Below are 24,903 nucleotides of genomic sequence, written 5' to 3' on the forward strand. Positions count from 1 at the left end.
ATTTTCTATATTCATTCTTCTAAGAAGTAGCATAAAACTTTAATTTTTAAATAGCATATGCTCTAGAATTAGAGTTAGCCATCTTTTAAATTTTATTTTTCTGTGGTATATTCACTTAAACATTTTATGTTTTGAATACTAAAGCGATCTAAGTCCTGTCTTGCCTTCCACTGCTTTCCTTTGTCTTCCTAGTATCCCTCCTCTTCCCAACACAAGAGGAGTCAGTACAGGCTGAGGATACAGGACGGTGAGGTGGGTTGGAGAGGGATATGGAGGCATGCGTCTGTGTGTCCAGAATCCCAGGGCGTGGGATAGTGGAGCGTGGGTGCAGCAGTGATGGGCAGAGGAGACAGTTGACAAAGTTGGGGGGTTGATTATACCAAACCAAAAAGTAAGTTGATTAAGCAAATAAGTGTTTTGGGATAGAATATAGAGACAGTTACAGATGTATATGTATGTGTATTATACACATGTGTGTGTGTGTGTGTGTGTATGTGCATGCTCAGCCCTTTGGCTGAGAGGGACCAGAATCAATGAACAGAGGGGTATCTGCATCTTGGTTTCTCAAAACCATCCTCCACTAAAAAGAACCAGTCCTCTCTGGGGAAATTGCTGACCTGATTCTATGGCTATAGCAACATATAAGATGAGCCTGGAACATCTTACTGCACCAGAAAGTAAGGAAACACTTAACAAATGATAACAAAATGTCCCAAGGGCACAAGAACCAGCTCAAAAGTACTGCCACTGGCCAAAATGGGGACAATTTGAACATCGAAATAAATAACAATAGTAATGTATTACAATTCATTGAATAAAATAGGAAGCCAAGAATGAATGAATAAGTTCATGAATGAATGAATGAATGAATGAGAGAGGAAAGCTTTTTTTTCTTTTTTCTTTTAGTTTTTCTTGGCCATGCTGCGCGGCATGTAGGATCTTAGTTCCCTGACCAGGGATCGAACCCATGCCCCCTGCAGTGGAAGTGCGGAGTCCTAATCCCAGGACCGCCAGGGAAGTCCCAGGAAAGCTCTTTTTTAAAGTAGAATGTCATCTAGTATATGTAGAAGAAATGATAGAGATTTGCCATTTTGCAACATCGGAGAGGTGGTTGCTTCAGGCAGGAGTCTTCAATGGATCCTAAGGCTGGTAGGTGGAGGTTTGATGAGCATCAGAATATTGGTGTAATTTTGGAATACCTCCCCACAAAGTGCTAATCAGTTGCAAGGGGGAAAATGCTAAATACAAAGGAGAGAAGCCAGGCATACGCCAGCATGACCCGTGATTAGAGTTAACATGGTCATTGGTCAGTGTTGAGATGAGTTCACGTCACATCACACAGCTCCTGATTCGACACACTTTGAAGGTACCACACAGCGTTTCAGTGTTGTTCCTGCTGAGAGTACAGACCTAAATCAGGTCATGAGGAAACATCCGATGAATCCAGGTTGAGAGTCATCCTACAAGATGTAAGGTCTATTCTCTTTAAAGCTGTCAAGGATTTGAAAGATAGGGAAAGACTGAAGAAATGTTCTAACTTGAAGGAGTCTAAAGAAGCATGACAATTAATTGCAACATTTATTCCTGGATAAGGTCCTGGACCAAAAGATAAAGAGACATTACTGAGAAAGTTAGCAAATTTTGAATGAGACCTGAATTGCCTAGTGGTGATGTGCCAGGGTTGATTTCCTTACTCGGAGGATTTTGTGCTGGTTATTAGGAAAGTGTTCTTGTTTGGGGAAATACACACTGGAATGTTTAAGGGTAGTGTGTCTACCCATTAGATAGCATGTCTGTAGTTGCTCTCAAAAGGTTCAGAAAAAGACTAATGATAATAGGTAAATATAAATTATAGATAATACCATATATATATTACATATCTTTATTATACGTAAGAAAAAACAGGAAATAAGCAAATGCAATAAAATATTAACAGTGGAGGGGTCTGTGTGAAGGTGAAAGAGTTCGTTGTACTTTTCTGGCTACTTTTCTATAAGTTTGAAATTATTTCAGAATAAATTATTTTTTAAATAAATTACTTTTCAAATGAATTATTTTCTAAAAGCAAGAAAAAATTCTAAATGTGGCCTTGGAGGCAAAAATCAGCAATGAGCACAGACAAAGGGTCAGAGTTTGCACAGTGATTGAGCCCTTAGGTAGCTACTTTTTTCTGTTCAGTAGTCAATTCAAGTCAGGATAAATAATAAGAAATACAGCACAACAGCTTCCCAGTCTACATCATGTCAAGGTTCAAGTCCCTACTTTGGTTAGTCACCAACACTACCATTCATGGGTCATCACCCAATTAATCTTTAACCGACTCTCATGAGTAGGGACAGAGCTAGGCACGGGGGATTTATAAAAGTGTAAGATGTGGTCCCCCACCCCCAGGAAAGTGATTACAAGGGAGAAACGGGATATATGTCAGTGATATTCCACAACAGTGCTCAAGCTTAATGTTGAAGAAATAGAAGAGACAGTTACTGCTGACGAGCTTTACACAAGGAAAGGATCACCTGTGAGGAGAGTGGTCAGGAAAGCATTGGGAAAGTGGTTTGGATTCATACACTCTTCGGAGAAATAATAGGCTTCATCTACCCTGGCTGGCTTTCAGTGTCTCCTGACACACCCTCTCTGATGGAGGCCACCTCCACTTGAATACTTCTAGAAATGGTGATGCATGTTTACCTGAGGCAGCCCATCTTCCTGTTGATAAGATCCGATTATTTGGAAAGTTCTCTTTTATGTAGAGCCAGACTGTGCCTCTTTGTAGCTACTGTTGCTTTCTACTTTGGGACGACACAAAATGAGCTCGATTCATCTTCTGCCTATAAACCCTTCACATATTTGCAGACCAGTCTCATGTCTCCTCTCATTTCTCTTACTCCTGTCAAACATTTTCATTTATTTTAACTGTTATAGATTTATTAGCTCCTTCACTAACCTAGGTGGACTAATCTGTCAGTGAATCCAAAGGATGTTCCTAGTAAGCTGTGGTCTCGTTAATGAAGAATATAATGGGATTTTTACCTCTCTAAGATGGAATACCACATGCTCTTAGATGCCGCCGAAGATTGCATTAGCTTTCTTTGGCAGCGGCATGGACCATGTTGAGACTGAAATGCTCAAGTCTTTTCCATGTGAACTGCCAACCCAGTTTTTCCACCAGCCTGAACCTATGTAGTTGATTTTATAAGTGTAGCTTTTTGCTTTACCCCTACTAGATCTCATACTAAAATAAAGAATTGGTCCAGCTTGAAATCACTGGGAATTTTGAGTCTCATCTCATGTTCAGGGTATCCCTTTTTTATATGTGTTTTATGCAAAATCGATGAAAAATAGTACATCCAGCACTGGTTTTGTTTTTACTGAAAAAAATATGACCAACCAGAGAGAGCTTAAATTCATCCCTAGAGATTCTCCCTCCAGGTTGATTGTGATCATTAATCAACTGTCTTTGTTGTGGCCTTTAACGACTATTAAAAATAGTTCTCTATCCAATCCCCTTTAGTGTCACTTGAGGTGAGTTGACTGTCAGCTCTTTCACTAACTCTTGTTTTTGAAGGATCCCATTTTTTAAAGTTTCCCTGCAAAATTTAATATAAAAAAGAAGACACAACCTGACTGCAAGGCATCATCAAAACCATTACAGTTAAGAAATTCACTAACAAAAGGAGATGTATACCTCCTATAAATGAAGATGACTAAAACACACATTTTAAACACTTTTCTTGATAGGCGCTAAGTGAATATCTTGGCACTGTGAGGGAAAGGTAAAGAAATCATAAATTGAAATGGAAGGGTTGGTGTAATAAAAGGCAAGCAACATCAAAATGGAATTCTTATCCCATAAACTACAGGCACTTGTTTTTACAGATAATAAAAGCCTGAAATCAGAAAGCTTTTCTTCCAACAGTGAAAGTCAGAATATAATATGACTTGAGTAATATGTTATAATTTATGCATCTAATTGTTGTTTCTTTTTCATGCTCCTCAGAATTGATCAATGTTAACATCTTGGAATATGTACAGCCAGATTTCTTTTAAGAAAAATAATTGTTTTTATAAAAGTATACATGTTCTCCTTAAGCAATTTGAGCAAAGCAGAAAACACAAAAATGAAAATTAAACATTAAATTTTAGCTAAAATTAATAGGAAAAGAAAGTACAGTGAACACAAAGTGTTTCTTCAATATGAGAGATAATTTTCTTTAAAAAAAAAAAACCTCTAAATTTAAGAGATTAGAAAAAACATTAAGATGTTAGAGTCCACATTTTTATTACATGCTTTAAATGTATGTGAGGTTTTTTTTACATTTTTTTATTGAAGTATAGTTGATTTAAAATGTTGTGCCAGTCTCTGCTGTACAGCAAAGTGACTCAGTTATACACATATATACATTTTTTAATATTCCTTTCCATTATGGTTTATCCCAGGAGATTAGTTATACTGTCCTGTGCTATACAGTAGGACCTTGTTGTTTATCCATTCTAACTGTAATAGTTTGCATCTACCACCCCCAAACTCCCACTCCATCCCTCTCCCTCCCCGCTGCCCCTTGGCAACCACAAGTCTGTTCTCTATGTCTGTGATTCTGTTTCTGTTTTGTAGATAGGTTCATTTGTGCCATATTTTAGATTCCACATATAAGTGATATCATGTGGTATTTGTCTTTCTGTTTCTGACTTACTTCACTTAGTATGTTATATACACCGCACCTTCTTTATCCACTCATGTCGATGGAGTGGAAATCGTGCTGCTCTGAATATAGGGGTGCATGTATCTTTCTGAATTATAGTTTTGTCCATGTATATGCCCAGGAGTAAGATTGTTGGATCATATGGTATTTCTATTTTTAGTTTCCCGAGGAACCTGCATACTGCTCTCTGTAGTGGTTGCATCAACTTACATTCCCACCAACAATGTAGGAGAGTTCCCTTTTCTCCACACCCTCTCCAGCATTTGTTATTTGTAGATTTTTTAATGATGGCCATTCTGACTGGTGTGAGGTGATACCTCATTGTAGTTTTGATTTGCATTTCTCTAATAATTAGTGATGCTGAGCATCTTTTCATGTGCCTCTGGCCATCTGTACGTCTTCTTTGGAGAAATGTCTGTTAAGGTCTTCTGCCCATTTTTCAATCAGGTTGTTTGTTTTTCTGTTGTTGAGCTATTTGTATATTTTGGAGATTAAGCCCTTGTCGGTCACATCATTTGCAAATATTTTCTTCCATTCTGTAGGTTTTTTCATTTTTTGTGGGCTTTTTTTGTTTTTTGCTTTGTTTTGTTTTTGTTTTGTTTTTTATGGTTTCCTTTGCTGTGCAAAAGCTTATAAGTTTGACTAGGTCCCATTTGTTTATTTTTGTTTTTGTTTCTATTGCCTTGGGAGACTGACCTAAGAAAACATTGGTACAATTTATGTCAGAGAATGTTTTGCCTATCCTCTCTTCTAGGAGTTTTATGGCGTCATGTCTTATGTTTAAGTCTTTAAGCCATTTTGAGTTTCTTTTTGTGCGTGGTGTGAGGGTGTGTTCTAACTTCATTGATTTACATGCAGTTGTTCAACTCTTCCAGCACCACTTGCGGAAGAGACTGTCTTTTTCCCATTTTATAGTCTTGCCTCCTTTGTCGAAGATTAATTGACCGTAGGTGTGTGGGTTTATTTCTGGGCTCTCTATTCTGTTCCATTGAGCTATATGTCTGTTTTTATACCAATAACACACTGTTTTGATTACTGTAGCTTTGTAGTATTATCTGAAGTCTGAGAGAGTTATGCCTCCTGCTTTATTTTTTTCCTCAGGATTGCTTTGGCAATTCTGGGCCTTTTATGGTTCCATATATATTTTTGGACTACTTTTTCTAGTTCTGTGCAGAATGTCATGGGTAATTTGATAGGGATCACAATAAATCTGTAGATTGCTTTGGGTAGTATTGCCATTTTAACAAAATTAATTCTTCCAATCCAAAAGCATGGGATATCTTTCCATTTCTTTGAATCCTTTTTAATTTCCTTCATTAATGTTTTATAGTTCTCAGCATATGTCTTTCACCTCCTTGGTCAGGTTTATTCTTAGGCATTTTTTTGGTACGATTTTAAAAGGTATTGTTTTTTACATTCCCTTTCTGATATTTCATTGTCAGTGTAAGAAATTATGCATCTAAGTGTTGACCTAATCATTAACAGAGTGGTTAATAATTAAATCTACCTTCCATGGTTGTTTTGACCTTTAGAACAAAGCATAGTTTACTTTCTGACCTCTCTATATTATAGAAAACACTATAAAGCATAAAAGAACTTTTTTTACTCTAGGAGGGTTAAGCGCTTGGTAAATATATATATATATATATATATATATATGTATGTATATATATATATATTTTTTTTTTTTTTTTTTGAGCATCAGTCCTCTGGAGTTCTGAATTTATCATTCTCCGTGGGATGAACCGACCACAAGCTAGAAAGTTTAGGAGTGTTGTTGGTCCTTTTTATTGTTGCTATTTAATTACATCCAAACCCAGACATCAATTCACGTCTTGAGTTCAAATTGCCTTTGAGAGTTCTGTGCACAGAACAATAGCTGGAGTGACTCTTCAGAACAGAAGTCATAAATATAGGTTCTTCCTGATCTTGATGAATTAAAACCAAAGGAGGGGAGACAGTTTTGTTTTGAAGAAGCCATCTGTTTATTTGTGTACAGTGTTTGTATTCAAATTTCAAGAAATTCATCAAGTAAAAAGCATCAGAATTCATAACACAGAAAACAGGAGTACTGAACAAGCATACAATTTGAGAAAACCAAGTAGCTAATGAGGTTCTGAACCTCTTTAGTTTAATCTTCTCTAGTCCCAAGGAGACCTCTCTGGTGTGTGTACAGTGCTTGACTTCCTTTGCATTGATTCTTGGTACTTCAGGGCTCAAAATGTGAATTGGTGCCAAGTGCTAAGGTAATGAATTAGCAGCTGTCAGCACAGCAACTGTACCAGCATAATCCTTGATTTAGAGCACTTCTCTGGTCCTTGGTTAACAGGCAACTGAGTTCACCAGTAATAAAATCTGTCCCAGATAGCTACATGTGCATAAAGGGATGAACATTTCTTTAGGAAACAAATGTCAATTAAAAATGTCAGCCAGAATTGTATATGACTCTAGGCTTTAAGGTAGGTGCCAACTGCAAGACATTTTTAAGGACTTGAACCTGGACATTTGACTCTGCACTCATCAGTGTGATGTGTAAGCTTATAGCTAGAGCCAGCATTTTAGGCGTAAAATCATCACTGCTTTTTACCTGTCTAAGGCAGTAACTTGATTACTCTTGCAGTGAAGCCCTCTGAAACCATCTTCACCCCATGGCCTTCTTTGAATTTCTTCTGCATTTACATATCCTCAGCTGACTACACATAATCAAGAGTGCAAATTGCTATATTATGCCCTTAGCCTTGTTGCATGGATGATTTGAGAATGGATATCATGTTTTCAGCTAAATGAAGGGAGTCAGCTTAGCACAATAGATAATTCCTCAACCACCCTTAGGTATCAGTTTCCCTCATCTGTTAAATAGAGCTGATAATACTACATATTTGTTGAGAATAAATGAAACAATCCTTGTCAAGCATGTAACATGGTATCTAGAATGTGAGGGGCTCAATTAGTTTTTACAAATAAGTTTTTTATATCTTTCTTGGTACTAGGGCACTGTTATCCTTATAACACCTAATGAGTGCTTGGCAGATAGATCAACAAATGAATGAAGGTACATTAAAATGAAAATCTAAATTGTGAAATCAGTGGACAGCTATTTAAAATAGAATAAGGTGACATCTTGCCAAATACAAACCATAGACACATATCATTTTGTCCAGGAATTATATGTTCCAATCTTCATTTTATAGGTGAAAATTTAAATTAAAAAATGATAAATGACATGTTAAGTCAAATGGAGCTATTCCTAGATTTTCTGCTTAGCATTATTCTAAGGCGATTTGCTCTCAACTCCTTCGCTCATTTAAAAAAATCTCAATCTGTATCTTTTCCTGTGGGTCAGTTAATCAATGGAGTATATTTTGATTATGTGACTTGCAAAAAGCCTCAGGTTTTGAAACAAACAGTTTTGTCTCCCATTACCTCTTAGCTAGAAGTACCTGTTTTTCACTTCTCATTTCATGGACATCATTTGTTCAGCAGTGACTAAAAGCACACCAGTCCTCTCATCATGAGCTTTACCTGCTTTCAGAAAACAGCAAAAGTATATCCCTCCACTAGATTATAATCTATTTATGGACACAGACTTTCCTTTTTTAATGACCTGAGATGTTTGCTTTCCACAGTTGGATAAAAGGGTAGAAAAACTGTTTTAAATACTCTCTTTAAAGAGGAAATTTTAGTGGGTGGGTTGTTGGAAAAAAAGACCAATCAAAAGTCTTCTATGAGACTCCATTACAAAATTCTCAGCTGAGATTTTAATCTAAGAGCTACATTCAATAAATGTTTGTGTGCCACACAGTGTGTGAAACACAATCCTGTGAATGTTGAACGGGATTAACCATTGTTCTTATATTGTTTTTGTTTGCTTTTGATTTGTCTTCTTTATTATAGATTGGTTGGTTTTGTTTGACTTGGTTTAGTACAGAGAAATTTCTGGAATATGGCTGAATTCATAATTTCATTCTTTAGGCTCTTATATGACCTTTTTATTTAACTCAAATTGTTTTTCACCATTTTATTCTCTGACACCATTTATGAAAGCCTATTTCAGTGAAAAATAAGAGACTACCTATGTGTGAATGTAGTTTTAGAGTTTATAAACTATCTTGGCTAAGCAAGTCCTTTCTGTTCCCAATTAAAACTGTAATGTAAAGGGTGAATTTAAAAATGAATTAGTAGTCCGTATTTTAAAGAAGTAATATATGAGTAAAGTCAGACAGAGAAAGACAAATATTATTATATCATTGATATGGGGAATCTAAAAAAAATGATACAAATGAACTTATTTACAAAGCAGAAAGACTCAGAGATGTAGAAAACAATCTTATTGTTACCAAAGGGGAAGGCGGGCGCTACATTAGGAGTTTGGGAGGAACAGATACACACTACTGTATATAAAATAAACAAGGACCTACTGTATAGCACAGGGAACTATATTCTATATCTTGTAATAACCTATAGTGGAAAAGAATCTGAAAAAGAATGTATATATATGTATAACTGAATCACTTTGCTGTACAGCAGAAACTAACACAACATTGTAAATCAACTATTGTTCAGTAAGTTATATATACATATCATTTTGTCAGTGATGTTCATTACAGCATTATTTATAATTATAATAAAATTTGCTAAACTGTTTACTAGTTTCAAAATGATTGAAACTATTAACAGCATATTATGCAGATTATAAAAATATGTGGATAAAGGTATAAGCCTATATTAAGTAGAGAAAAAAGGAAAATCACATGAGTAGCATGTTTACAATAATGCAAAACAAGACAACTGAAAAACTATGAATCCAAAAGACAGGAGGAAATTATACTAAAGTGAAAATAGGGGTTTTATCTGGATAGTAAGAAACTAAGTAGGATTTTGTTTTGTTTTGTTTTGGTCCCTTCTTTCAAATTCCCTGAATTTTCTAAATTCCCTATACTAAACATGTGTCACTTTTATAATAGAAAAAAAACCCAACAAACTTCAAATTAACATGGATTTTCCTGTTTGCACTCAGCTGCAGTATTGCTTTCTAGTGAAACTGGGGAGATCTAAAAACCTTTTTGAAGAGATAATTTCAGAGCAGTCTGCCAGAAGTAGGCCCATCCATAAGTGTCTTAAGAGAGCCAACCCCAGGGCTCCCCAGCTGAGTTCTGCTGCTCTGTGAAGGCTCACATAATAAATGTTTTCATCTTTTCATATTAAAAATGACCTCTTGGCCCGACTCTGAGCTTCCCAGATGACTAAGGTTTGCCGGGCACAGACTAAGACAAAATAAAGCAAAACTCCTTAGTATTTCATCCTGCACTTGGATTCTACGTTTTATTTCCACACCAGCTCACAGGCTTTGTTGTTTTGTTTTCACTCTCCAGATCCAACAAGGGTAATGGTACCCCCTTCCAGTATGGATGTCACTGTTGGAGAAAGTATCGTTCTGCCGTGCCAGGTAACCCACGATCACTCGCTAAACATCGTGTTTACTTGGTCATTTAATGGACACCTGATAGACTTTGACAAAGACGGGGACCACTTTGAAAGAGTCGGAGGGGTAAGTATTAATATCATACTATCCACAGGAAATGCAGTCAGCAACTAAACGTCTCAAAACTGACTCAAACGAGTTGTTTAGACTAACTTTTGTTCAAACACCTTATTTCCAAAATCTCTTGGTTAATATCTGCTCCTTTTTGCGTGATGAATGCAGCCCTGCTCATTGAGCCACCTATAGGCCACGCCTTTTCTCATCCTCATAATCCTTAACCCTATAGATTAGTTATTCATTACTGTGTATGAATGAGAAAACTGAGGTTAATGGGAGATATATGGCTTGCCTGGCCCTCACTGCTACTAAATTGCAGAAATCAGCTTCAAACTTCAAATCCCAAGTCTTCTGCCCCATACTGTACCATATGCCATTGAACCTGATGAAGAAAATAGCTTAAGGACAGTTTACTCAGATGCTTTTAGGCTGCTGATTAAACACCCTTTGGCTCTTGTAGAAGACTTATCATTGTGAGGTTAGGGCTCTCTTTCTTGCATCTGAAAGTCTGATCAGATTATTTAATATCTCCAGATAATTTGAATTCTAATCGTTGAATTTTCAAAATGCCTTACTTTCCATAAAACACACATAGTATCATTGAACTCACACGAAGAAGAGGTTAACTGTGGAAACAGTTTGAATCTATCACAATCATTCTCAAAAATAATTTTTCTGCCCTTGGGACTTCCCTGAAGGTCCAGTGGTTAAGACTTTACCATCCAATGCAGGGCGTGCGGATTCAGTCCCTGGTCGGGAAGCCAAGATCCCACATGCTTCATGGCCCAAAAAACCAAAACATAAAAAAAAAACCAGAAGCAATATTGTAACAAATTCAATAAAGACTTTAAAAATGGTCCACATCAAAAAAAATCTTTAAAAAAAAATTGTTCTACCCTAACATAGCCCTACTCTCCTATTAGTAATGAAGATTCAGGGGGGAGGGATAAATTGGGAGATTGGGATTGACATATACACACTACTATACATAAAGTAGATAACTGATAAGGACCTATTGAATAGCTCAGGGAACTCTACTCAATACTCTGTAATGACCTGTATGGGAAGAGAATCTGAAAAGGAGTGGATATATGTATGTATAGCTGATTCACTTTGCTGTACACCTGAAACTAACACAACATTGTAAATCAACTGTACTCCAAAAAAAATTTTAAAAACAAAACAAAACAGGTTCATTCTGGCTGCTATTATCGTGGAGGGTTCCAATCAAAGACAGCAGAATATAAGCATGAGTCTGTGTTGAAAAGCCCTCCCATCCCTCATGCTCCGACAGGAATCTGATTTACTCACCTCATCTTACCCCCATCCCTTATGTTGGGAATAAATGGACGAAGGCTTATAAATTATCCGTATGATATGTGGAGGGCCTATGTTCCTCTCAAAGTTAGTGCTGTTGCTCTTATTTACATTCTTGCTGCCTTTCTCAAACAGTACCTCTCCACTGAATTACAGAACACCAAAAATGGTTTGAGTAACTATTTTCTCAACTCTCCCAACGATCGTATACAACTGGTACCATTTTAGATGCGTGAGACAGAAGTTAATTCATTACATCAGTGGATGACTCGAGTCATTAGGAATTCTCTCTTGGAGCCCTGATTGAGGAAGGCTGGATGAAATTGCCATTATTAACCATTCTGAACCACTTTGATACGGTTCAGCCTAATAACTTTGCCCAAGTGAGAGTGATATTAACTACTTCACAAAGGCATTGAGGATATTAAATACCTTCAGGTCTAGAAAACTACATAGCCCAATGCCTACCACAAAAGAAGTATGTGAGAAACATTAACGGTTGTATTCATTGAAGGAAGGGTAACATTAATTCTAATAACATGAGCATATATACTGAGAAAACCTTCATAGATTAAGCAGAATATTTGTTTTCAGACTAGAATAAATGTCTTGGGCATAAGAGATAATAAAAAATAAAAATATTATCTCTCAGAATGGCACAGGCACCCACCAATCAGAACAGATGCTTGGGCAATCAAAATAGATGTCCTGCCAATCAGACAGATACGCACTTCATGCTGGACGGGCTGCACATCAGCCGGGGCTGAGGCACAGATGGAGATACCCGTGATGGAGTCAAGCACTAGTGACCGCCTTTTGTCGAGACCTCTGTCCATGGAATCACTCTCATTAGCCTTTTGTATGGGAAGTGTTTGTCTCTTTTGTGATACCAGTACTAGCACCAATCAACCATTGCTAAGAAGTAACTGCAAAATGCGGGACAGCGCTACAAATTGTGAGAGCTAAGTGTATTAGTCACCAGGATCATTAGTGTCTATAGGGTTAGCGCTGGATAACAGAAGAGGTAAGGAAGCAATTCTGAAGTCAAGCCCATTTCTCAGTTTCTACTTCCTGGGTCAGTATGGTACAGACGACGCTTGAGAGAGCTGACCTATTGCAGTGTTTGGAAAAGTTATTATTTCCTTGTCCTCTGAGCGGCTCTGAGTGTTCGGTCAGGAACAGAGCAGACAACAGTGCTGTTTTGTTCTCTTTGGTAGGAACATAAATGTAGATCTCAGTAAACAGTTTGGTCTGTATGACTTCGAAGGGAAAGAGAAAGTTATTGGGGGTCTCCTTCTGTGAGACTCATACCTCAATCCCGACTTTATTTTTTTCTTTGTTTCACTTTTACCTTAAAAACACAAATCTGGTCAAAATCTGCAAGTAAGGACAGCACACTCCAAACCACACAGCCATAAAATCTGTTAATGGATTTCTGTGCTCTGAAATCTGCTGGCTACAGCTGGTTTCTTTGACCTTCAAGCCCTTGTTGAATAAAACAAATTATTGAGATAATGTAGCCATTTCCTTTAAACCCCTATGACTTCCCACTTTCCCTGCACATACCCCCTTGTGAGGCATATTTTTTGTTTAAGCCTCTGTTCAAAGTCCTAGCACATGAAATGTCTTAGGTAAAGTAGTATTAATAATCATGATGATGATGATACCTTATATTTGCAAAGTGCCTAATCATTTATCAAGCATTTTCATATGTATCAGCTCTTTAATCCTCACAGAATCTCTGTGAAATATGGTAGCAATTATCCTATTTTACTAGCAATTATAAGACTTGATTATTAAATAGTAGAATCTGGATGAGAACCCAAGTGTTATACATGAAAAATAGATTTCAGGTTTAAAAAAAAAAAAATCACAGCTCTCCTTGAATTAGATTTAATGTCTTTGACATAATTGTTTCACAAAGAAAACTGATAGTAGCCGTCCGTAATACTAGTTTAAATTTAGCCTGTGCTTCACAGTTTTCAGGATTTCACATACACATACAATCTCATTTAGTTCTCACAAGCTAGCACGGTAGGCAATGCATCCTTCTTTCACAGGTCAATAAACTAAGGCCCAGAGACATTAAGAGACTCACAGGAAGTCACACAGCAGGGATCAGCCCCAGACAACTAAGTCCCAAAACTTCAGCTGTCTCTTGACGATATGCTTTTGCCTTTCTTCTAATCCTGTTTACAACTATCGGCAGTTCTGTGTCTTTCATTGCCGTGGGTAAATATGTAATATGCTGTACTGAAACCAAGGAGGGAAACTAAGTACCCATTAATTTAGAATGAGAATAAGATCTTTCCAGCTGATAGTACAGCAGTCTGGTAAAGAGTAGGGACTGGAGCCTGAAACTGTGTGGGCTCACATTCTGGTTCTGCCACTGACCAGCTAAGTGACAGTAGGCAAGACGAATAACCTCTTTGTGCTTGAGTTTCCTCATCTGTAAAGTAGGGATAATAAAAGTACCTACCTCACAGGACATGTCAGTATTTGGTGTAATATATGCTTGCCAGATATTCAGTACCGTTAAGTATTATCCAATATTATTGTCATTTAGAAGAATAACAATAGGGCCAACATAACCTATGTTATCTTGTCATCCATCAAGGTTTAGAAATAAGCATAGCTTCCTGACTCTGAACCCTTGGGTGTTCGCTTGCTCAAACAGCTGTTCTCCAAGCTTTTGATTAACAGAGCTCTGAAACCGAACTCCAAGGTGTAGCAGTGTTCTTCAGTTAAAATGCCAGCTTGGTGATGGCCTGTGGAGGCATCTCCTCGCATTTATTAGAAGTACCATGCTGGTGAATGATGTAGAAATATTTCTAGGGCACATAGACATCCGTACCGGGACGTAATTAGCCCTATTCATCTGCTGATCAAACATACATTTGGCATTGGAAAACAAATTAGCACTGTTCCACACCAGGCGATGCAAGATTTCCTTGGAGAGTCCGGTCCTCATAATTCATTCATTCAAACCTGGGAGCAGGCAGAATGATGGCTATAAGACAGGGTTGTGCAGTAAAATACAGATGCTTCCAAATGTGGGCTTGCCCCCCCTTTCCAAATAAAGAGTCCCCAAGTACTGCAGTGCCAGCGAAGTCTGTAGGCCGAGGGCATATCTGAAGAAACCCACAGGACTAGGTCACAGCCGCTTTATTACGTAAGTTTAAGTGCTTCCAACATGGATGGCAAGCTGCTGCAGAGCCACAGAGGAGCTAGACACCTGAGGTCTTGTCCTAGGTGTGTTCTGAAGATGGTGCTGTTCTTATCTCTCAGGCAGGCGCACGTATTTTTAATAGGCCATGGCTTGCATCACTAATGTTTGCATCAGCCAGTGTAAAATAAATCCATTAGTCACAGTGTCCTTCATGTGATAATGATATTTAGAGCTCATTAAAAAGTAATTGTAGCCACTTTCCCCTACTTTATCAGCAGGATTCAGCTGGTGATTTGATGATCCGAAACATCCAGCTGAAGCATGCTGGGAAATACGTCTGCATGGTCCAGACAAGTGTAGACAAGCTGTCTGCCGCTGCTGACCTGATTGTGAGAGGTATGGGAATTTTGGGTTTTGTTCTTAAAATATGTTTGTGATATCTGCTCCTGCACAGAGTTCTAAAAACCTCAGTGGTTTAGAATTACAGGGGAAAAGACGATAGAAGGTAAACATTGTAAACAGTGGTTAAGAGTCTACAGAAGTTTTGTGTGCAGCTGTTTCTTGTAGGGGATCAGAAAGTGCAGAGCAAATCCAGTTACTCTGTACTGAAAATAACTCCTATAAATGCTCCCAGTACTGTGATTTATAGTGTTGGAGTTCAACACCAGAATAACTTTAGATTAAGAAAAGCAAATGGCTTAAAGAAGGATCAGACTGTGCCTTTTGCTGTTTCATCTGGGCTCAACCAAATTACAGTAAGTCCCCTACATACGAACTTTCAAGTTGCAAACTTTCAAAGATGCGAACTTGCGTTCCATCAATGTCAGGCGTGAGTGAAACTGCAGCTTGCCCTCCATCTCCTGTTGTTGACAATCCTTCAGCTCTACCATCTCCCACCTCCTCTCCTTCCTCCAGTCAGTAACTCTTCTTGCATGTTGACTTGATGCCAGCCCCTGTATGCCAGCTGTTATACTGTACTACTGTACTTTTCAGGGTACTATACTGTAAGATTAAAAATGTTTTCCTTATTTTTTTATGTTTGTTTTTTATGTATTATTTGTGTGAAAAGTATTGTAAACCTATTACAGTACAGTACTATATAGCTGACTGTGTTAGTTGGGTACCTAGGCTAACTTTGTCGGACTTAGGAACAAATTGGACTTAGGAACTCGCTCTCAGAATGGAACTCATTCGCATGTAGGGGACTTACTGTAGTGAGTTAGGTCACTGATGTAACAGTGGCTTAAGTAAATCATCACCAGTTTTTCCCATTTTTTCCCCCCTGAAGTTAATAGTTCTGTCCAGTTTCTAAAATATGGCTTTAGAAGGAAATAGTTCCTGCCTGGGATATAGTAAATAAGCAGGAAGTTGATGTCAAAACTGACATTGGTGAGATTCTCTTGCATATGACAGACATGGCCTAACTTCATCCAAATGGCTGTGACTGACTTGGCTGAGCCTCACCAAACCAATGTTTAAAGGAACAGTAAGTGGACTTTTAAGAACTATTTTTTAATTAAAGTTCAAGTCTTTGTGAACCAGTGTACATGCCAGAATCAAACTGATGCACGCCCAGGGGTTTGCTAAAGTTAAATGTAAAGCCAAATCAGAACATCCAAATAATCTCTTAGCCAGTGTCTCCTTCATTCGAACCCTAACTATTGGTGTTTAGGAATCTTTGGCCAGCAGAATTTTGAGTGCAAGAAAACAAATCCAGGCGGTATCAGATTTGTAGGCAGGATGAATCTGAGTACACAGAGAATAAGATATTATTGGAAGCCACAAAAAGTGTTGCTATATCCTGTGGGCATAACATGAGGGGGGAGGTGTGTGGAAGTTAGCAACTCAAACTGAATGTCAAGAGAGGTTAAAGAAAAATAGCTTTTCCACCAGGTCTGCTTTGCCTCCCCTTTAAATCGCCTTAAAAACCTTTCTATAATGGAAGGAATAAGGGCCAGAGAAGAGAAAAAACTTCCAACCTGGGTAGAGCTACCCATAGTATGACCTACGGGACCGGGTTTATTTCCATTTTAAAATACACCAGAGCTGGTCTGCTCTCCCCCTGAGGACCAAAAGAATTCTGTTGTTGAAAATGTATCCTCTATTTCATTAGGATAATGTTCAGATCAGCAGTTTAAACACCAATAAATTAGACTAATAAATATTTAAATTAGTAATAGTTGAATTTCTTAAATGATATTGTATACTTCATTTCACAGAAAATAACATTAAATACCAAGAGGAATTTGCAAATGCAGTCTAAAAGAACATCTAGCCTGATCAGTTAATAAAGCCAATAAATTAATATGCCATTTTAAACCATAATCTTTTGTTTTACCTCCTCCTAGCTCTGCCCTTGCAGCTTTTCTGTGTGTTGCAGAGGCAAGGCTGGTATGCATTTCACTGACCTGTAAGAGATTTTTGTATCTGAAACTAGTAAAGCTTGGAGTCTTGGCTCTGGCTTCCTTGATTCTCTGATACCTACTTTATTTAATCTAGAGCACTCGAACAGCAGCTAGAAAGGCCACCCTTCCCTGAGAAAGAAACAGGGATGCAGGTGTAACACCTGCATTCCCTCTGCTGTTGCCTGTGACACAAACTGTTTGAGCCCCAGACCATGTTAACACTTGGCTCAGAGGATAAACATTTGCTCATTTTGTCATTTTGAAAGAGAGACCCATCTTCCCCAAAACAAAGGTGGTAAACATTCTGTAGGGTGTAGCATATCTACACTTGGGTGGGGCTGGTAGCAGGGACATAATAAACAGCAAACCGCGCTATGAAAGTACCATCTTAACCCCAGGGGCCAACTTCATGCCACCCCTTCATGTCCTTCTTCCTAGTTGCCAACAGTGGGCTCAGATCGTCCTCTATCAATTTAATTCATTGAGGAATGTGGAGAGGAACACTTGTCTCCTTGTGATATTTTGATTCTAAAGGCCATGGAAGGAGCATCTATTTTAAAAAAGGATGGGAATGCTAGGATGAGAAAGCTGGTGAGAAAAAAAAAAAGATTATATTGTCTTCTGGACTTTTCTTTGGTTAATAAGAGTCCTGAAGACCAGAGGTTACCTCCGTTCTATCTAGGTGGCATTAGACTGACATGCTGAAATGTCACTATGGAAAATTAATCAGTGCCAGCATACAGGCTTGCAGACCTTTCATTCAGGAGTAGGAGGGAGAAGATAAATTTAGTCTCATCTGTGGTCTATAAAAAATGATTTTTAAAAAAGGAAAGAGAAATTTAGGGCATCACTTAAAGGGTGCGGAAGTGAGTCCCAGAACAAAGTGTTACTTCCAGAAATTGCCATTAACTTCTCAGCACTCTGCGAAAGGTCTCTTTCTTCCCCGCCCCTGCGCCATGGCCCCGTAGTATTTTGGAAGAACATGTGATTGCTGTCCCGGGCCTCAGCACATCCCTGCCAGGAAGATCTCCTTACTCCTGTCTAATGGACACAAGCTGTGTCGTTATGTGTCCCTCACACTCACCTTCTCTGCCCAGGTGGTCACTTGTTAGAAATGCCTTTAACTGCCTGCTAAGAGCGTTTCATGTTGGAATCAAGGACAGCTTTGAGTCTTTGCTCTGGCTCTGCTGTTATTTTGTGTTTGCTTACCAACCACTTTCCAGCCCTCTGTTTCTTTATGATTTACAAGCCTTCATTTAAAACTGATTTCCTCCCGTTTCAATGGTCTGAGTACAATGGCAGAAAAAATGCACATCCAGAGCAGAAGGAGGGAAATACAGGCATGAAACTTACAGAAACTACCAATGTGGTCCTTCGACTCCAACCCGATTTTGAAATCGCTTTGAAGAAGCCACAGTCTTGGGGCTCTTGCGCACAAGCCACTTTCACAGCAGTTCCCTGGCACACAAGTGTGTGCTGGCATTTCATGTGGACATTCCAATGCAGCTGGAATGTACAGAGCAGCACTGAGACCCCCGAAGTTCTAAAGTCATTTTCGCTCACATCATCAGGGGTAGAAATGACCATTTCCAGAAGGCTCCAATCTTCACTTATCACTACTATGTCCCCAGGTAACAGTGTCCAACCCGTAGTAGGAACTTGTAATATATGATGGATGGATTAATGAATTTGGGCCCTGGTGTTACCCCAATATTCTCTCTTGGCATCTAGAACAAATATTCTATTGTAATTCTTTGTACGCCTACTGGTTTTTCCTATTATACTGTGAAGCCGTGGAAGGAAGGGGCCGGGCCATGTCTCGCTCATCTCTGTAGTTTCAGAGCCTAGAAGAAAGCCAGGCTCCTAATAGCTATTCCAAAAGGAATTGACAAGTGATGAATCTGTGGGTGGATGAATCAACAGTTGAATAGGTCAGCGCCCCATTCAACTAAGTGGTCCCATCCTTGGACATTTGAACACTGCTCAACTTCTGAGGGTCTTGCTCTTTCTCAGGTCCTCCAGGCCCCCCAGAGGCTGTGACCATAGATGAAATTACAGACACCACCGCTCAGCTCTCCTGGAGACCCGGGCCTGACAACCACAGCCCCATCACCATGTATGTCATTCAAGCCAGGACTCCGTTCTCCGTGGGCTGGCAAGCAGTTAATACAGGTACCATGTTGGATGCCTGGTGCTGGTGTCTCACAGGGGCTTCTGAAACTCAGCAGAATGGACACAGCTCTGTGGCAGAAGCCGAGAGGCGTCTAGGTTCTCATTCAGACACAGCTACAGATGAGACTTTATGGCAGTGTTTCCTATACCTCAACCAGTATACTATTGTTTATTTGATACTTTTCTTTCTACTGATTCATATTTGTTTGTTAGTTTGTTCTAAGCAATCAGTCTGAAATGATAGTAGGTCTGCTGTGTTATATTTTTGACACACATTTTAAAATACATTAGTTATAAAAATAAAATGCATCATCTATCTGTGCATTGCCTAAAATCATATGTGTACCGCTAGTGGGGCACTTTGAAAAGCAGTGGGTTATGTTACTGTATAGTCACAGTCTTTGTAAAGTTTGTACACTGCTTTCAAGAAACCCGTATCTAAGGACTGCATGGAGCCTCTTGACTTGCTGCCCATTTTTTCAGATGGATACATGTGGGCATGAAGAGGCGTGAGATTTTGTAAAATTAAAGAATACATGTGTTGGCCGTACCATCCCTGCTGCTGTCTATACCTCCAAATTGACTCGTTTTGTTATTTTATTTAGGTTTCGTTTGAGGAAAATATGGACAAACAAGTAGTTATTGCAAGCAAGTTACACACTCTTCTAGTCTTTCCATTTTAGCTTATCTAACCTCTGAAATGGGTTTCTGTGTTTCCAGCTGAATCATTGACTTTCTGCTGAGTCACAGGAGTGTTTTAGGAAGGAAGGAAAGGAAAAATCTGGAAGTTAAGGAGATAAGAATTCTAGTCCTGACTTTGCTAATCAGCAGATTTCTATACATCTTCATTTTCCTCTTCTGTTAAATGGGAATAATAAGAATTGTTATGACCCCATACAGAAATGGTTGTGATACTTTAAAAAACATAAATTGCTGAATAAATATAATGAAGGAAAGGAGTGGAATGAAGATACTGATTCTGATGACGATAATAATGATGTTTACAAAAGAAAACAGCTGGAATTGGTTAAGCCCTTACTATGTGCCATGTGTTCTGCTAAGTGCTTTTCTTGAGTGTTCTCAACTGCACCGTGAATAGATATTGTTATTAGCCTTATTTTATGGTGAGGAAACCAAGGCATGGAAAGGTGAAGCAACTTGCCCAAGGTCATTTGGCTACTGAGTGTAGAGTTAGGGTTGGAATCCAGGTTGTCTGACTCCAGAACCCACTCTCTTCACCTTTGGAGGGAAGGACTATATAAGTGTGGCCCCGAGGAGGCTAGAAGCCACGGAAGCCTAGTCACAGGGGCCTCGGCTTTGTCACAGGGGACGTCCCTCTGAGTCTCCTGGGCCCATTGGGAAATCTTCATAGTAATTCATTCAAAACCCAAAAGGTTGTGCAGTGAGCATAGAAGCCAGGTCCAGAGCTCCATGGCTTGTGGCATCAAGCAGGGGGCCCTGTCCTCTGTGAAGGGAGGCCTTCCCCAAATCCTGCTGGATGAACACTATCAAATTCTGCCTCTCTGACTCTTTTTCTATTCTTCATGGGCCGTTCCTTTTATGTTTATAGATTCTTTCTTTTGATATGCTAATACAGTTCATTAACAGTAGTTGTGTGGATTTATAGCATTATTACTCCATTGTTATAATAAGTTACAGAGCTTGAGCCATGCAGTCAGACAGAGGTGCAAATCCAGTATGACCTTGGGCGAGTCACTTGACCTTTATGTGGTACATTTTCCTCATCTATAAAAATGAAGAGAATAATTTCACCTTACTCATAGGATAGTTGTAAGAATTAAACAATATGCCCAGCCCGATACAGTAAATGCTGAGACACATGTGAGGTGAGAACAATAGTGATTATGGTCAAGTAGCTTTGGGCTTTGAAGACTGTATTTTGTGATGTCATCTGCTGGTGTGTGATTTGAGTTTATTAGTCTGGCACAGAGAGGTCTGGGATTACCTCCCTGCAAGGGCTGTTTGTGCAGCTACCCTCAGACCTGCAGCAACGCCCCGAACACGGTAATGGCGATGATGATGGATAGACGTTCCTATCTTCCTAACGTGGAATCCTATGAAACATGCTCACTTTTTGATGTCTTTCAGTCCCAGAACTCATTGATGGGAAGACCTTCACAGCAACTGTGGTGGGTTTGAACCCTTGGGTCGAATATGAATTCCGCACAGTTGCAGCCAACATGATTGGGATTGGGGAGCCCAGTCAGCCCTCTGAGAAGCGGAGGACAGAAGAGGCCCGTGAGTAGCACCAAGGATACAGGAGCTCCTGTTCCTTAGGGAAAGGCTTTGAATCTCCCTGCTTTGCAGCCCTAATGAGGCTCTATGCCAGCCCACCCTTCCCTGGAGCCACTGTAATCATCAGAAATCAGACCAATAGATGCTCAGCTTTACCACCTGGGAGTTTCATTATTTTGTTGGTGTTTTTGTTTTTATTTTTATTTATTAAGTTTTATTGAAGTATAGTTGATGCACAATATTATATAAGTTATAGGTGTATAATATGGTAATTCACAATTTTTGAAGGTTATACTCCATTTATAGTTATTAGAAAATATTGGCTATATTCCCCTGTGTGATATGTCCTTGCAGCTTATTTTGTACATAATAGTTTGTACCTCTTACTCCCCTACCCCTACATTGCCCCTCCTCCCTTCCCTCTGCCCACTGGTAACCACTAGTTTGTCCTCTCTCTCTGTGAGTCCCAGCAGTGAGTTTCAATCCAGAGTTATGTTCTCACTCTTCATTGAGTTCCCTGGTACAGGGCGAGACACTCTGCTTCGTTCTCTCAAACACCACGTCTTTCTTCACTGGTTCCTTTGTCACCAAGACTCTCCTACCAGGATTATTATTTTTTCAAATGCACACCCACACTTCAAATAAAATCAACTCACAGAAATGTCAAGTGGTAAAGAATAAGTTCTTCGGAAATGTTCAGTAAGATTTTCTTAGGGTATAAACCCTTCCCAAAAGCTAAGATTGGAAACATCCTAGTAATTCACACAAGCCTGGTCGGCAGTTTGTAGGAGCTTCTGTGTATGCAGCTTGGGTGAGCACGGGGAGAGAACAACATAAATTCATCTGCATCCCTTGTATTTGTCTCACATAGAGTGGGAGGCCTAGTGTGGGTGTGTGTGAAGGTCCCAGCTGCGATGAGGCCAAATGTTTATTGAAGGAAGAGCAAGGCCCCAGAGCAAATGGAAACTCTGACCCTACCCTTGGACACAAATCCATCTGGCTCTATTTCATTGGCTTTATCCAAGGGGACATTCCCAGTCACCAAATCTATACCCCAGCCGGACATTTTTAGATTCTGTCTGGAGTCTTTCATTAACAGGATGATACTATAGCTAATCCCCATGCTTCCTTTTCCCCTCCAAAATCGTAATTTAATGAATTCCTCTCAGCAGTCCTGAGGGGGAAGCTAGCATAATTTGCCCTCTTTTACAGAGAAAACTGGGAGTCAAAGAGGTTAAGCACAGTGAGCCAGGGGTCAACCTCTGTCCACCACTTCCTTCAACACCCAGCTCAAAACTCACCTTCCTCCGAGTAGCCGTTAGCCCAGCCTGGGCTTCAGAAGGCCTCTGCACTCCTCCATTCTGTCTGTGCTGCACTGTTGTTGGTTGTCGACATTGCTCTGTAATCGTCCTGCATGTGCTCCCACCCTCCAACTAGATTGTGAGCTCTGCACGGGCAGTGTATCATCACTTCTTTGTGTACCGCCACGTGGTTCATAAACGCCTACCCAAGCCTTAGAACCAGAACCTCAGTCCTTTCCTCATCCCCCTGGACTTTGGCCTCTAGGGGTGGAGCTGAATCATTGTTCAGTCACGTCAGATAACATGTGTGCCTCTTGTTGAATGGGAAAGAGGTAACTAATAGCAATTTCCTGGGTATGTTTCACTTCCGCGAGCTGATGCTTCGGGACCCTTGACCATACGATTTCTGATCTCAGAAGACAAAGCTGTGTGCATCCGAGTATCTGTTTAAACTGAGTCACCTCAGCCAGGCAACCTTGCTGGCCCTCCTGGCCTTTGCCACCTGACATGACTTGTTTTTTGTCTCCTGAACAGTCCCTGAAGTCACCCCAGCTAACGTCAGTGGAGGCGGAGGCAGCAAATCTGAACTGGTTATAACCTGGGAGGTAAATGAATCGCAGAACGAAAGGAACATACATTAGCCTAGGCTATTTTATTATTTTACTCTGCGTTAAACATATATGGGAAGTTGCCTTCTCTGTTTTTAACAGCAAAAATCCATTTGAGTGCAAACACTCCCTCTCATGTGAATGGCCAGCAGGAAAAGATGGCACTTGCCCATCAGTTGTGGAGTCAAGTTTTAATTCAGTTGATCACAGGAAAAACAATCAGGAAAGGGAAGACAGCGTAAGAAAAAATGTATATATGTATAATATGCACATTAAAGAAGGCTGGTTTAGAGAAAACCAGTTTTTCTTTTTTTCCTGAATTACTGCAAGGCCAATTGATTTAAAACACCTGCCCACAATAGACTCTGTGTACCAGCACAATTTCCTAAGATTGGCTTTGCTGCAGGAGCCCTCTTGTGTAAAGTATTTTTTCACCAACGTAGAGGTGTGTTAGTCACCACTTTATTAAAAATTGATTTTGAGAGAGGAGGTCAGAGTTTCAGAAAGAGTCCACAGTGATTTTGAAGGATTCTAGGCAACAGCCGCGGAAGTTCACATCTGTCATTTAACCAGAGCCCCAGCAGAGAGAGAAACCACTCACCGCTTCCAGCTCAGCACTTCCGGGCTGAGAGGGGAGATCTGGCCTGAGCCAGGATGGTCCTCACTTCTTTGGTGAGCGCTCTTTCAATGAGTGTCCGTGTGACACTGGAGGAAGAATCCTACTAGATGGTACATGTTGGAAATGTTGGTTTTTGGATCAACTGTCCAGTGTCTTCCACAGTCATTTCCTACAGTGTCAGAGCTGGGTTTCCCCCATCAGGAAGCCAGGCTCTCCACTGCAGGTTTTCACTGATTTTTTTTTAACCCTGCTCCAATCCCCCCTGAATATCTCTGGTAGACTGATGGCAAGTCCCAAATTGAAGACTCTCGACAAAGTCCCCAGTAAGATAGCGTGGACACAGGGGTGTGTGTGGGGGTGGGGAGTGGAATAAAACAATGTAGCATCTGCATCAAAGTCCTGTGGCCTCTGAAGACCGCCTCCCTTTCTTCCCAGACGGTCCCTGAGGAATTACAGAACGGCAGAGGCTTTGGTTACGTGGTGGCCTTCCGGCCTTATGGCAAAATGATCTGGATGCTGACCGTTTTGGCCTCCGCGGACGCCTCCAGATACGTGTTCAGGAATGAGAGCGTGCATCCCTTTTCTCCCTTCGAGGTTAAAGTGGGCGTCTTCAACAATAAAGGAGAAGGCCCTTTCAGTCCCACCACGGTGGTATATTCTGCAGAAGAAGGTATGATGTTTCTTCAATTCTGAGATGTTGACTTTAGGACATACAATCAATTTAGCACTCTACCCATAAACTGAAGGCATATCCTGAATCAAGAAAAGCGTAATATGAAAAATATGATTCATTATCTACCACCAATCTCTTAGAAAG

At 39.7% G+C, this 24,903-nt stretch overlaps 1 protein-coding gene across 11 annotated transcripts in view; it reads left to right on the top strand.

The window, feature by feature from the left end:
- CNTN4 (contactin 4) overlaps positions 1 to 24,903 on the top strand; it is a 950,914-nt gene that overhangs the window by 910,404 nt on the left and 15,607 nt on the right. For 9 of the 11 annotated variants that reach the window (XM_036869673.1, XM_036869675.1, XM_036869674.1 and 6 more), the window contains 6 exons: positions 10,073 to 10,248; positions 15,001 to 15,121; positions 19,144 to 19,302; positions 21,412 to 21,561; positions 23,394 to 23,464; positions 24,522 to 24,756. In XM_036869673.1, the coding sequence (XP_036725568.1) occupies positions 10,073 to 10,248; positions 15,001 to 15,121; positions 19,144 to 19,302; positions 21,412 to 21,561; positions 23,394 to 23,464; positions 24,522 to 24,756 (912 nt within the window). The remainder of the gene's footprint in view (positions 1 to 10,072; positions 10,249 to 15,000; positions 15,122 to 19,143; positions 19,303 to 21,411; positions 21,562 to 23,393; positions 23,465 to 24,521; positions 24,757 to 24,903) is intronic. The other 2 variants (XM_036869678.1, XM_036869682.1) reach the window with 2 other exon arrangements.

This window comes from Balaenoptera musculus, chromosome 11 (genome assembly GCF_009873245.2).
Source record: "Balaenoptera musculus isolate JJ_BM4_2016_0621 chromosome 11, mBalMus1.pri.v3, whole genome shotgun sequence".
NCBI lineage: Eukaryota > Metazoa > Chordata > Mammalia > Artiodactyla > Balaenopteridae > Balaenoptera > Balaenoptera musculus.